The sequence below is a fragment of the Mustelus asterias genome, chromosome 3 (genome assembly GCF_964213995.1).
Source record: "Mustelus asterias chromosome 3, sMusAst1.hap1.1, whole genome shotgun sequence".
NCBI lineage: Eukaryota > Metazoa > Chordata > Chondrichthyes > Carcharhiniformes > Triakidae > Mustelus > Mustelus asterias.
The window spans coordinates 54847923-54863278 of record NC_135803.1 but is presented as its reverse complement, the minus strand read 5'-3'; the positions used below and the strand labels follow the sequence as shown (position 1 = coordinate 54863278).

Here is a 15356-nt window from a genome sequence, read left to right as displayed (position 1 = left end):
TTGGAGTCAAAATTCTGGCAAGCAATAGTTTCAAAAATGTCTACTGAAATCGAAAACCCCAAAAACATCTATTGCACTTGTACAAATGCAATCAGCACCAGAACGAACACTTTGGATCTGAAATCACAGGATCTTTTAGAGTCAATCTTGAATTTGCATGCTTTATTTAGTTGGAATAGATACCAGAAATAGGGAGATGAGACAATTTTCCCTGTACGTATTTTATACTTCACCTGTGTTTTTTTTATGGAATGGAAAAACTGAAATATGCCATATTTGAATTTTATCCCATTAATCATGAGACAAGTGATGCATGTCTTTTGAATGCTAAAGAGAATGGTTAAAGTATAAACTGGGCTTTATCCCATGTGCTTTACGGAAAAACTGGTCAATTTACCAGAAGCTGAAATAAGTGAACAACAGAATTGGTTGGCTACAGGTACCATGTCGTTCATAACTGTATTATGAACAGTACAAAATAGTACAGTACCAAAAACACAGGTGAGGTGAAAGTGACTACCCTTGACACCAAGGCAATGTTTCACCAGCTTTGGCATCAGAGCCCTGCCAAAATTGAAGTCAATGGAACTATCAGAGGAAAACTCACCACTAGTTAGAGACCTACTTAGCACAAAGAAAGATGCTTGTGATTATAGGAGGCCAATCATCTCAGTTGCAGGGCATCACCTCAGGAGCTCCTCAGGGTCGTAAGCCCAACCAGCTTCAACTGCTCCACTAATGACCTTCTTCCATCATAAGTGGGGATATTCAATAACGATTGCAGTGTTCACTATCACTCACAACTGTTCAGCTGCTGAAGCAACTTGTATCCTATGCAGAAAGACCTGGACATTATTCAGCTCTGGGCTGATATGTGGTGTGAATACGACTTGCCATCTAAGTACCAGGCAATGACCATCAAGAGAGAATCTAACAATCTCCCCATGACATTCAATGGCACTACCAATGTTGAATTTCCCACCATCCATGTCCTGGAGGTCACCATTGACCAGAAACTTAACTGAAGCACCATATAAATACTATAACAACAAGAGCAGGTCAGGGGCTGGGAATTCTGTTTTGACTAACTCACCTCAAGATTCCCCAAAGTCTGTCCATCATCTACATGGCACAAGTCAGGAGCGTGATGAACTGCTCTTCACTTTCTTCGATAAGTATGGCTCTGATCAAGAAGCTCAACACAACCCAAGACAAGGCAGCCTGCTTGATTGGCACCCCATCCACCACCATAAACATTCACCTTCCCCACGATCGATGCAGAGTGGCAGCAGTGTGTACCATCTACAAGGTGCACCGCAGCAACTCACCAAGGCTCCTTCGATAGAACCTTCCAAACCCACGACGTCTACCACCCAGAAGGATTAGAGCGGCAGGCATATGGGAACAGCACCACCTTCTAGTGCCCCTCCAAGCAACACATCACTGATTTGGAATTATATCACCATTTCTTCACTCGTTAGGTCAAAATACTGGAACAGTCTTTCTAACAGCACTGTAGGTGTAACTATACCAAATGGACTGCAACAGTTTAAAAAGGTGGTTCACCACCACCTTCTCAAGGGAAATTAGTCATGAGCAACAAATGCTAGCCTTCACAGCAATGCGCACATCCCTTGTAAGAATAAAACAAAGCTTTCAGTTTTGACATGGACTGTATTATTGTGGAAGTGTTTCTGTCTCCAGTAAAAGGACAGAATCTCTCCATTCTAGGGACTTGTTCATTTTGTGCCAATGTGGTGGCTAGTCCTTCTGCCTGTGGCACAGTTTTAAAGGTGTATTTCATTTAGGAGGAGCACGATGTAACAATCGTATGGGAAACATTCAGTGATGATAGTCAGGACTCTCTTCCTCCTTGTTACATTAACTCCATACATAACCTGATGATACATTTTACAAAACACTCAAAAAAGCTAAAAAGAACTTGCATTTAAACAGTAAGTGGATTAATATGGGGGAAAGAGTGCCAACAGCATTCACTCTCTGGAAACAACATCAGTGTGGAGCCGAATAGCTCCACTTTTACTCACTCTGCAGCCATTCAGCCAAGTGGGACTTCTGCCCCTCACTGGTAATACTGTTGAATGTTAAGGGAGCCAAAGAAGGCGTCAGTGACTGCTGGCCAGATTGCAGAAGAAGAGACCAAGGCCAATAGATCCATGGACAAGGTAGGTTCACAGTCTTGGGCCAAGAGGATTTGGGTAAGTTAGGGAGAGGGGTGGGGAGTGGATTTAAGGGAGGGAGCGGGTGTGAAGGAGGGGTAGGAGGGCACCTCACAATCGGCAAATGGCAACCCCAAAAGAGGAATCCTCTCCCTCTCCTCCTTCCTACCCTTTAAACAGTTAAGTCAAAAAAAATCAGGCTGTCCACACCAAACGTCAGGCTTGGTAACAAGCCAATTGGCTCTTGATTGTATGCATTTAAATACGGCCAGGTGAGCTGCTGATTTCAGCACCCAACCGTACCCCATATTGTGGGGTGAGCTCAGGGTGGTGCCTGTCCTACTTTATGTCTAAACATTAACTCGGTTTCTCTTTCCACAGATGCTGCCAGACCTGCGGAGTTCTCCCAGCATTTTCTGTTCTTATTTCAGATTTCCACCATCCATAGTAATTTTGCATTTATTAAAGGACCTTTTGTAGTAGGCACTGTCCTAACATAGGGAAACACTGAAACCAATTTGCACACAATCTCCCACTAACAATAATTAGAAAATGACAAGATATTTTAGTTATGGTAACTGAAAGATAAATATTGGTCGCTACACCAGCAGAATTCCCTTGATCTTCTTCCAATAGTGCCATGGGATCCTTTCTATCCAGAGGCATTTCATACCTCATTTGAAACATGGCTAGACTCTATCATGGAATGCCTTTATTCCAAACCACAGATTTCCAAAGAGGGCAAGTTCTCTGGACGATCAGTTCAGACTACTTACATTTATCGATGAGGATTACATTTGAGGAGGAATATGGGGCTGTCTAGATATATTACATTCCTTGAGAAATCATATGATTTCAAGACATCTGTTTTCAAACAAATGTCAATCCTCTTAAAGCAAGTGAAATGGTCTGATGTTGAGAAGTTGAGCTGAAGGTCTTTGCATTGAGATTGATTTTGACAAGCTGTATGATGAATATTGCATCTTAGGGCAACTAAGATGAAAAATAATTTCAAAGGAGCAAAAATTGATCAATAATGGGTGGAAATTTTCAAATGAACACAACAAAGTAAAAACATTCATATTTTTAAACTTGTATTTTTACATTTCCAATTCTAGCTGTAAATGCATACTGTGAATTGTTTTCTGTTTAATGACTTAGCTTTGGGACAAAGGAAGGATTTTGTTGAGTGGAAGTTTTGTGAAAGCAGAATCACAGGTGCTGCCAAACTACAAGGTGTCTTGTGCATGATTTTGTCAAAAAGCAACCATCTAAAAGTTGCCGGAAGCACCACAAAACCAATGTCGGTACCAGCTTAAGACAAAAGAAACTGCCACCAAAAGCCTTATAAACTACAGGGAATCAATCTTTAGTTTTTAAAAATTTTATTATTGTCACAAGTAGGCTTACATTAACACTGCACTGAAGTTACTGTGAAAATCCCCCAGTCGCCACACTCCAGTGCTTATTCAGGTACATTGAGGGGAGAATTTAGCATGGTCAATCCACCTAACCTGTACATCTTTGGACTGTGGTAGGAAACCGGAGCACCCGGAGGAAACCCACGCAGACACGGGGAGAATGTGCAAACTCCACACAGTCACCCAAGCCGGGAATCGAACCTGGGTTCCTGGCACTGTGAGACAGTAGTGTTAACCACTGTGCCGCTTTATAAGCTAAGTGTCATAACATTTGCAAACCCCAGCAATTGGCTGTTACGTGCTCCAGTTTTGCATGATTGGGTATCATGTGATTGGATGTTGAGATGAGTCTAAGCAGAGCTGGTCAAAGAGCCATATGGCGCAGAAGAGGCCCATCAAGCCTGCACCAACAAAACTACATTAAATCTACACTAATCCCACTTTCCAGCACTTGATCCATAGCTTTGAATGTAATGATATTTCAAAAGCTCATCCAAATATTTTTTAAAGGGTGTGAGGTTTCCGGCTTCTGCTGCCCACCAAGCAATGCATTCCAGACTCCCACCACCCTCTGTGAGAAAAGTGTTTCCTCAAAGCCCTTCTAAACCTCCTGCCCCTCACCTTAAAATTATGCTCCCTCATTACTGACCCTTCAACTAAGTGGAACAGCTGCTTCCCATCCACCCTGCCCATACCCCTGCTGATCTCATCCAGCCCACCTGCAAATTGGGCATTCATCTGCCCAGGGCAGCAAGTAGTATTCCTGATCCTGAAGTTGTCTTCCTTGGTGGGCCTTGCATGAAGGGCCAGTAGCTCTTTTCTTAAAAAAAATATTGGGGGTGATTGTGCGCCCACGTCCGCCTTGAGTGTAAATCGTGACGTGGGTGCAAAATCCCACAAGAGTCAGGAATCAAGATTCTTGCCGGCGAGATCTCACTTCCTCATTTTCCCCACCCCTCACCAATGGCGTAGTAACATGGTTCCTGTCCAAAAGGGCAGGAACCTTGTTTAAATACATTTGACTACATTTTATTATTATTAATGGACCTGCCCGCCACACAATTACCCCTCAATAAATACTCAAATCTCACTGACCTGGTATCACATCAGCGAGGTTTACAACAGGTATTTAAAGACGGTTTCAGTTGGAGGGATCCCACTGGGGGCGCCAAGGTAAGCATAGCCCCCGAGGGGAGAGGGACATGTTTGGACAGTGCCGACCTGAGCCAGTGGACAGTGTTGGGCCAGGCCCGCTTGGGAGTCTCATGGAGAGGGGAGTTCCCCTTATGTGAAGTGGGGGTGGATGGCAAGGGCCAATGCCTGTGAAGTGGGGAATGGATTTGCCTGTGAGGGGGACGGAGTGGCGGGGGGTGGGGGGGAGGTGGCGGGGAGGTTTAGCTTTATGAGAGGAGTGCCCGCGATGCTGCCATGGTGGTGTTGATGGTGGGAGGGAGAGGAGAGAGCCTCCAATACTTGTGTGGTGGATGAGAGAGAAGGGGCGAGCTCTTGATATTGGCAGGGGGGTCCTCTGTGTCCGTGGGGGTTGGACTGGGAGAGGGGTGGAGGGGGGGTGTAGTTTAATTTCACTTTTCACTGTATACTAATACATGTGACAATAAAGATCAAATCAAATCAAAAAAAAATCAGTGCAGATTGGGGCACTCTTTAAAGGCACCCTGATCTCTGTGAAGCTGGCCTTACTGGCTCTATCAGACTCCGCCTCACCAGAGTGATGATGTAAACCATGGCCCCAGATTGTTTTTGCTCAGAGTGGCTTGAAGTCTGGTTAGAAAACTAGGCGGTGCATCTGGAGAGACACACTCCGGGTTTCAATCTGAGCCTGACACTCCTAACAAATTATGGGAAAATTCCGCCTAATAGTTTCATACTCGGAGCATTTCTCTGGGGATTCACTTTGCTTCCTCACCTGGACCCCACAATTGGGGCTTTCATTAGCTCAAGTGGACTCCGTGATGCTTCACCCCAGTGCGCATTCTATTATCCACTGACACGATGGGTCCTGTGATACCACCATGACTCTGCCTCTTGCTTTCTGTATCTGTTCTTTCTTTCACTCAGATACAGGACTTTTATAATATCAATAGATTGATATAGCCTCTATTTTAAAATGGTGATTTCTCTCAATGTTTATTCTTGATATACATTGTTCCCACATCAAGAGGGCAAGGAAGCAACTGCTCTTATATTCTTCACTCCTGCTCTGAATGTAGCCACTAGGTATATGAAAGGGGTTGTGATTGACTTTTCTTCATATGCTTCTCCCTGCAGGCTCCACTGTGTAGATAATTGTGATCTAAACTTGTCTATTAGCACTGCAACATATTAATTCAGCTTAAACAAAGAAAAATACACCTGCCCAGTATGAGTTGAAGAGGCTGATTCTCTCCTCTACTACATTCAAAACATCCAGATTTCAATGGATGTCAAACATTGCTTAAATGTTGATGTGCCGATTTAGATAGCGAAAACCCAACTTGCAGTGACTGGGCTTCAATGCTGAATAGGAATTTTACTCACTGAGAATAGCTGCTAAACAGATTAAACTCAAACACTTTTTTTAAAAGCAAGGATATCTTAAAAAATCTATTATGATAGATTTAGCTAGCTGTGCAAAAGAACAAATATGATAGATTTTGAGGAGTAGGCGTTTAAGACTTAATCACAGAGATTTAATTAAAGAGATCATTGGAGGCAACCACCACAAAGTTTCAATATTGTTACTTGTAATGTTGTGAGACAGGAGGATCAGGTGTACTTCTACCAGCTCCACATTATATCTAAGGACTGCTTGTAATTACCAGTCTCCCTCCCTCCAATTCCCTTCCTTCGTTCCCAGACTCTCAGATTGACCTTGGCTGCTGTCCATGATGATTAATGTTGCTTCCTTTGGGACCTGTAGGTAGGTGTGGTTGAGGGATAGGAGGAGAAGTTGTGTAGGTGTAGTTGAAGGATCCAGGGTTGAGGAATATAAGAAGATGGACAGGTGAAGTCGAGAGATGTAGGGAGAAGATGGGATTGAGCGATCCGGGGAGAAAGTGAAGAGGTAGGATTGCGAGATAAGCAGGTAGATCAGTTTGAGGAATATAAGTCTGTTTACTTTCTCTACGTGCCATTTGGAACAGGTAATTAAATTCTCCTCAAACAATAATTTTGTTACTGTGCACAGATTTCTCCTTCTCACCATCAGGTGTGATTTAATTTCTAGGTCTGGATCTTTTCTACATGGGACATCTAGGATAATCTTTTTCTCTACAGTAAACCGACCATCAGACAGGAGTAAGGGAAAAAATATATAAATTAAGTTTACGACACCTTCCATTGCCATCAGATGTCTGAAGTGTTTTACAGCCAATAAAGTACTTTTGAAGTAATTTTTGGAAAGTGCAGTAACCAATCTGCTCATAGAAAAGTCACCCAAAGAAAAAGTGATAATAACCAGATTTGTTTGAAAGAAGAAGTTGTTATTTTAAAATGGAAACTGTAGAAAGCCAGGTTGGCTGGGTTGGTGGAACTATGGTTTTTGATATGCTGATTAGTCTAGCAACAGTAAGAAATCTAACAACAGGTTAAAGTCCAACAGGTTTATTTGGTAGCAAAAGCCACTAGCTTTCGGAACAGGCTGTCCCTTCGTCAGGTGGGTGGGAGTTCTGATTACAAACAGGGCACAAAGACACAAACTCAATTTACATGAATAATGATTGGAATGTGAGCCTTTACAGCTAATCAAGTCTTAAAGGTACAGACAATGTGAGTGGAGGGAGCATTAAGCATAGGTTAAAGAGATGTGTATTGTCTCCAGACAGGACAGCTAGTGAGATTTTGCACATCCAGGCAGGTTGTAGGGGTTACAGATAGTGTGACATGAACCCAATATCCCGGTTGAGGCTGTCCTCATGTGTGCGGAACCTGGCTATCAGTCTCTGCTCAGCGACTCTGCGCTGTCGTGTGTCGTGAAGGCCGCCTTGGAGAACGCTTACCCAGAGATCAGAGGCTGAATGCCCGTGACCGCTGAAGTGCTCCCCAACAGGAAGAGAACACTCCTGCCTGGTGATTGTCGAGTGGTGTTCATTCATCCGTTGTCGTAGCGTCTGCATGGTTTCCCCAATGTACCATGCCTCGGGACATCCTTTCCTGCAGCGTAACAGGTAGAGAATGTTGGCCGAGTTGCAAGGGTATGTACCGTGTACCTGGTGGATGGTGTTTTTGCGTGAGATGATGGCATCCGTGTCGATGATCTGGCACGTCTTGCAGAGGTTGCTGTGGCAGGGTTGTGTGGTGCCGTGGTGCCACTGTTCTCCTGAAGGCTGGGTAGTTTGCTGCGGACAATGGTCTGTTTGAGGTTGTGCGGTTGTTTGAAAGCAAGAAATGGGGGTGTGGGGATGGTCTTGGCGAGATGCTCGTCTTTATCAATAACATGTTGAAGGCTCCGGAGGAGATGTCATAGCTTCTCCGCTCCGGGGAAGTACTGGACGACGAAGGATACTCTGTCCACCGTGTCCCGTATTTGTCTTCTGAGGAGGTCGGTGCGGTTTTTTGCTATGGCGCGTCGGAACTGTCGATCGATGAGTCGAGCGCCATATCCTGTTCTTATGAGGGCATCTTTCAGCGTCTGGAGGTGTCTGTTGCGATCCTCCTCATCCGAGCAGATTTTGTGTATATGGAAGGCTTGTCCGTAGGGGATGGCTTCTTTAACGTGTTTAGGGTGGAAGCTGGAGAAGTGGAGCATTGTGAGGTTATCCGTGGGCTTGCGGTACAGTGAGGTGCTGAGGTGTCCATCCTTAATGGAGATGCGCGTGTCCAAGAATGAAACCGATTCCGGAGAGTAGTCCATGGTGAGTCTGATGGTGGGATGGAACTTGTTGATGTCATCATATAGTTGTTTCAGTGATTGTTCACCATGAGTCCAAAGGAAGAAAATGTCATCGATGTATCTAGTGTATAGCATCAGTTGAAGGTCCTGTGCGGTGAAGAATTCTTGTTCGAACCTGTGCATGAAGATGTTGGCATATTGAGGTGCGAATTTGGTCCCCATGGCTGTTCCGTGTGTCTGGATGAAGAACTGGTTGTTGAAGGTGAAGAAATTGTGGTCCAGGATGAAGCGGATGAGTTGTAAAATTGCATCTGGAAACTGGCAGTTGTCGGCGTTGAATACTGAGGCAGTTGCAGCAATGCCATCATCGTGGGGGATGCTGGTAAAGAGTGCTGAGACATCCATTGTGACGAGGAGTTCTCCTGGTTCAACTGCTCCATGTGTGCTGAGTTTCTGTAGGAAGTCCGTAGTGTCGCGACAAAAGCTGGGGGTTCTTTGTACAATGGGTTTCAGGATGCCCTCGACATAGCCGGAGAGGTTCTCGCACAGGGTCCCATTGCCCGATACGATGGGACGGCTGGGTGTGTTTGCCTTGTGTATCTTCAGGAGGCAGTAGAGATCTCCAACACGGGGAGTATGTGGGATGAGAGCACGGAGATCCGGATCAAAAGTCTTGATCAGAGTGCTGAGTTGACGGGTGTGTTCTTTGGTCGGATCTCCGGGTAACTGTCTATAGTGTTCCTCGTTGTTCAGTTGTGGCTTTTGCTACCAAATAAACCTGTTGGACTTTAACCTGGTGTTGTTAGACTTCTTACTGTGTTTACCCCAGTCCAACGCCAGCATCTCCACATCATAGTCTAGCAACACCATAAACAGATGTTTAGGGCGGCACAGTAGCACAATGGTTAGTGCTGTTGCTTCACAGCTCCAGGGTCCTGGGTTCGATTCCCGGCTCGGGTCACTGTCTGTGTGGAGTTTGCACATTCTCCTCGTGTCTGCGTGGGTTTCCTCCGGGTGCTCCGGTTTCCTCCCACAGTCCAAAGATGTGCAGGTTAGGTTGATTGGCCAGGTTAAAAATTGCCCCTTAGAGTCCTGAGATGCGTAGGTTAGAGGGATTAGCGGGTAAATAGGTGGGGGTAGGGCCTGGGTGGGATTGTGGTCGGTGCAGACTCGATGGGCCGAATGGCCTCCTTCTGCACTGTAGGGTTTCTATGATTTCTATGTTTATCTAAGGCAAGTTGGTAATAATGGAGAATAGAATGTCAAAAGTTAAAGGATAGTAAAAGTTCAAAAGAGAACATGGAGGTGAATTTCACACTTGCATTCGAAAAGGTAAACTGATGTAATAAAGATAATTAAGAGTGACTTCTGAGAAGATTAGTTCAGATAATGGAACATCAGAAGGAAAAACAGTATATCAAAGGCAAGTTCACCCCATGAAAGGGAGCTGGTTTGAAACCGAACCCAAGCAGGAAGCTGTGTCAAATCCCAACAAACTGCACCATTTGAGAAGCTAGTTGTCTCCATCCTAAGTCAGAAGCAACCGCAAAACTGTTGTTTGCTTATAGTTTAAAAACCTATGGGAAGTTGTTTAGGGAGGTTTCGCTCTGAGGTTAGAAAATAGAGGGATTTGGAACTCGGTAAATTTAAAAATACAATGCATAGCCATTAATGTGTGTTATACTGTTTGATAAACATTTATTTTGTTTATCATCACAAAAACATCTGGGGCAACCTTCATTGGTCTTCACATCTTTCCTCACATTATACCAAATTGCAAAACACAGTAGAGAGCAGGCATTCCAAATTTCTCTTCTGGAATTTGGAACACCCTAGCATTTAACATCAGTTGTGCTCCTAAAACTGGTTAGCGGCAAAGTGGTTTCAAAGTCAATGGCAGAAACATTTCACATATATGTATTCTAAGTTCTTTTTTGTTTTTCCCCAAGAAAATATATAATTGAGCCAAGTGAGGTGTTGCAAACATAACACCTGCAAATTCAGTCTACTGAAATTCAAAAATGTATCATGGAAAATTTTTAAAATAACGTACCCACAATGATACAAACGAACCACCAAAAAAACAAACTCTAGAAATATTCAGCTTTTTACCACTCACAAGTAAACTTTATATCAGCAAGTTAGAGTAAATGAGCAGTCATCTATTTTCCACAATTCACTTCAAAATTAACAGTGATTTTGACAAACCAGAAAATAGTATTCCAAAACGTTCAGTATTATTTTGCTAAAATTGATTTCTGTTACCTTGCTCTCTTTTCTTTTTGGCATCCTCCTCTTTCCTCTCCTTGGCCTTTAATACTTCATCTGCTTTTGCTGAAAATTAAAAAATATTTATCATTGAGAATGTCTTAAAATTATTTTATTAATTCTCAAACCCTTTGAAAATTAAGTTGTAAAATATTGGAACCATTTTACTTGTTAACAAAATCTTTAAATTATTACATTTTGACCATTTCAATATCTTCACTGTTTTGAAGTGCACGTCACAGTTGTTTGCAAGAATAAATCCGACACTCCAAGTACAATTTTAACTTAGTTTTCAAACTATGTCAAACACTTTTGCCACATTTACAACAAAGCTATAACAATAGATTCTTCCAAACTTTTACTGTTCACAATCTAAACCTGTGCTGTAAATGATGTGAATTAATTCATTTGCATGTCAAAATGCAGTAAAAGCCCACACATCTTCTGGTGCTATAAACTGTTCCCAGTGCAAATAGATGAGAATCTCGTTCAGGTAAATAACATGAATTCTTTCTGGTCTCATGTTATATGCCTAAACTATGCACTGAAATGGGATAATACTTGGCACCTGCCCTTGCTCAGTGGAGGATTCTGTGCAAATACCGAGGAGACCAAATTCTCAGTTTGAATCCTGCACTAATGGACCAATATATTTACAATTGAACATCACAATTAATCAGAGCAAGGTAACTAAACTGAATGTGTCTTGCAGCATTTATGTAATTAAATGTCCCAATTGAACAGACAAGCCAGTTGTTAAATATTGGATGGTTCTTGCTTAAACAATTTAAGCATATGACACACAAAATGAACAAAGTCCATCTGGCATATTTCTGCCAAAAAGCAGTAACAATCATTTGGTTATGGACTCCAGACATGCTCTCCCATGGAAAGATTTTGAGAAGTTTCTTCCTGTCCCTACAAAGCAATTGAAACTAAGCTTGAGAATTTATGTTTAATTTTGCATTCTATGTGATATAACTTTGACCAATTACATTCCATAAACAGTCACATAATTTCAGTAGCCAAAGACCAATATGTTCCATAGAAGATCTACTTACTCGCATCAGTCTCTACCTATTCTCAGAACTTTCAGGCTTGTTTAGGTGTTTATCTTACCAGAAACAAACATTTTTTAGTGATTTATACAAGAAGAATCCACCTGGAATACGGGCACAGAACTGACACTCCCACTTGGTGAAAAAGACAGGTTTCAAATTTATAATTAAACACCTCCAATCAGTAAAATATTTAATATGTCTATGAATTTTTTCCTTAGTTAGGCCTGCTGTTTTTTTCTATCCTAAGCATTATATACAAGGGATCTTCTTCAGGCAGCATTTAAAGGAGCGTCATCTTTCTATAGAGGGGCGTTTGATCAAGGGCTTAAAAATAAAAATACAGCATACATCATTTTATCATCTCATGTTTTGATTTCAGATCTGATGTACAATTTTTCAATTTTCATTGGATATGCCTGTTTCTTACATCAGCGATTCCCACAACTCTTTAGCTAATGTTTTGAATTTCTTTGATGCTTCTTTTCATTGATTGACTGAGATCATTTCTCTACGTCGTTGAACAATTATTCCACCAATACCTCCATCTATTTATTTTTGCTTTCCCTTTCTTTAAATATTATAAAATAACAACTTATTTTTATGTAGAGCCTTTAACATGATGAAATCTCCCAAGGTGTTTCACTGGAGCATTATAAAATAAAGTACAACACCAAGCCACATAGAGAGATAGTCGGTCAGATGACCAAACGTTTGGTGAAAGAAGTAAATTTTAATGAGTGTCTTAAAGGAGTAAAGCAAGGCAGAGAGTCGAAGGGGTCTGGGAAGGTATTCCAAAGCTTGGGGCCTCGGCAACTGAAAGTATGCTTAATGGTGGGACAATTATAATTGGGAATGCATAAAAGGTCAAAATTCGAGATGTGCAAATATCATAGGTGGGTTTTGGGGATGGAGATGATTGCAGAGATGGGGAAGAGCAAGGCCATAGAGGCATCTGAAAGCAAGGATGTGAATTTTAAAGTTCAAGCATTGCTTGACTGGAAGTCAATGTCAGTCAGTGAGCACAGAGGTGACAGGTGACCAGAACATGCTGAGAGTTCAGACAAGAACAAATGAGTTTTGGATAACTTCAAATTGATGGTGAGTAGAACGTGGAAGACCAGTCAGGCATGCATTGGAATAATTGAGTCATGAATGAGAGTTTTGTTTTGAGCTTGGGGCTATTTTGAGCTTATTAATTTTTATTTAATGCATTAAGTTAAATTCAGTGCACAAATGGTTAAAAATTATTGACCATGCAGCCTGTCAAAGGAAGGTAGTTATCTGAGGCTTAAGTTATTCATTTTGATGATAGCAGCTAGCAGCTGGGACCAGACAAAGTGTCTGATAGAATTTGTTTCCAAAGTAGTTAGGCATAATGATGTACTTTAACACATTCTAGTGACTTCACATATATAACACGGAAATAGTCTCATTCATTTAAACAGCCAGAAGACCTCCAACTGGGAGGGTGGTTTCAAGTTTGATTGACAAATAAACTGTTCAATCCCCAATATAGATAGCAGGGTGGAAGGTGTCGGGGGAGGTCAGAGAGTTCTTCAACACAGAAAAGTCCCATCGGTGCATCATGTCTTTGCCGGTCAAGAACAACCATATAACTGTTCTAACCCAATTTTCCAGCACTTCTCCATGGTCTTGTATGCCTTGGCATTGCAAATACACATCAAAATACTTCTTAAATATTATGAAGATCTTCACCATCCTTTTAGGCAGAGAGTTCCAGACTCCCATTACCCTCTGGGTGAAAAAGATTTTCCTCGTACCCCCTCTGAACCTCCTGTCCCTTACCTTAAATCTATGCCCCCTGGTCAATGATTTCTCCACAAAGGGGAAACGTTTCTTCCTGTCCTCTCTATGCCCCTCATCATTTTATGCATCTCAATCACGTCCCTCCTCAGTCTCCTCTGCTCCAAGGAAAACAACCTATCCAATCTCTCTTCGTAACTAAAACGCACCAGCCCAGGTAACATCCTGGTAAATCTCCTCTGCACCCTTTCCAATGCTATCACATCCCTCCGATAATGTGGATTCCAGAACTGCACATAATACTCTCGCTGTGACCTGACCATCATTTTATATAGTTCCAGCATAACCTCCCTAATCTCAAACCCAATGCCTCAGCTAATAAAGGCAAGTATACCATATGCCTTCTTAACCATTTTATCAACCTGCCCTGCTCCCTGAAGGGATCCGTGTACATGCACTTCGTCTGAACCTCGGTGCTTCCCAGGGTCCTGCCGTTCATCATGTATTTCCTTGTTTGTCCTGCTCAAATGCATCACCTCACAAGTATCTGCATTGAATTCATTTGCCACTGACCAGCCCATCTGACTAGCTCATTTATATCCTCCGGTAATCCAAGGCTACCCCGCCAATTTTCGTATAATCCAAGAACTTACTGTTCAACCCTCCTACATTCAAGTTTAAATCACTATTATAAACCACAAGCAGCAAGGGCCCCAGCACTGATCCTGTGGGACTCCATTGGACAGTCTTCCAGTCAGAAAAACATCCCTCGACTATCACGCTCTGTTCTGCCACTCAACCAGTCCTGGATCCAAATAAAAGGTCATGTCTACCACAGGCTAATTTTGCATGGTATCATTTTACAGATGATCTGTGCCTTTATTCAATAAAACGGTTGTTCATGGTAGCTTGCTCTGTGTGATTGGCAGCCATATTTCCTACATTATAACAGTGATTGTACCTCAAAAGTCAACTTGGGGTGTATGGGGACGTGAAAGGTGCTGTACAATACATTTTATTCCCTTATTCTGATGCAGCAATCAGGGTAAATTTCAATGAAACCTGTGTTCTGTCTGTACAACTGTCACAGGTAAAATAAACCAGCTAGTTGACTTATAATGGTCCCATCATGTAGGAGTGGTCATTTTCCTACCTTCCAATATTTAGGAACAAAGAAAATTAACAAAGAAAATTACAGCACAGGAACAGGCCCTTCGCCCTCCAAGCCTGCACCGACGAATCACACATGGAGATATGTGTTGGGATTAAGAGTACGCAGCACTCAAGAGGTTTCATTGCTTTGATGCAAATTGTACTGTTGCACAATAAATGTTAGCAAAGTAAACTCTAGACTGCAAAGGACATGGAGCCCACCCATGGAATGCTGATCTTGAGAGAATATTTAGACCAGAAACCGCTAATAGTCCCTGAAGAAGAGTAATTGACTTGAAATATTGGGCAGGAATTTCATTGGGGAGGTGAGAAAGGTCAAGTCAGGAAACTTCCCAACTTGGCAGGCCCGTTTTCTTCAAAATCAGACTATCATCTGCCATATTTTCATTCCGGGGAGACAGGGGAAGGATGGATTTGGGGCCAGCCACCTCTTGAAGTGGCAACAAAAGTGGGTGAATGGTGAGGCCGGCAAGCTAGAATGCCTGCTTCCATTTACTGGGACATTGGCCCAATTGTAGTGATGAAGTCAAGCCCTCCAAACTGCCACATGTCCCTCTCATACACCTAAACCTCTTCATAACCCCCCATAACCTCCCTCCATCCACTCCCATATATCATCTATACCGGCCACCCAGTGTCCACTATGTATAGATTTCTT

The 15356-nt window shown here is 42.5% G+C and overlaps 1 protein-coding gene across 3 annotated transcripts in view; it reads right to left on the bottom strand.

Annotated features, from left to right (window-relative positions):
- rsrc1 (arginine/serine-rich coiled-coil 1) overlaps positions 1–15356 on the bottom strand; it is a 385706-nt gene that overhangs the window by 66517 nt on the left and 303833 nt on the right. For all 3 annotated transcript variants that reach the window (XM_078209009.1, XM_078209010.1, XM_078209011.1), the window contains exon 8: positions 10698–10766. In XM_078209009.1, the coding sequence (XP_078065135.1) occupies positions 10698–10766 (69 nt within the window). The remainder of the gene's footprint in view (positions 1–10697; positions 10767–15356) is intronic.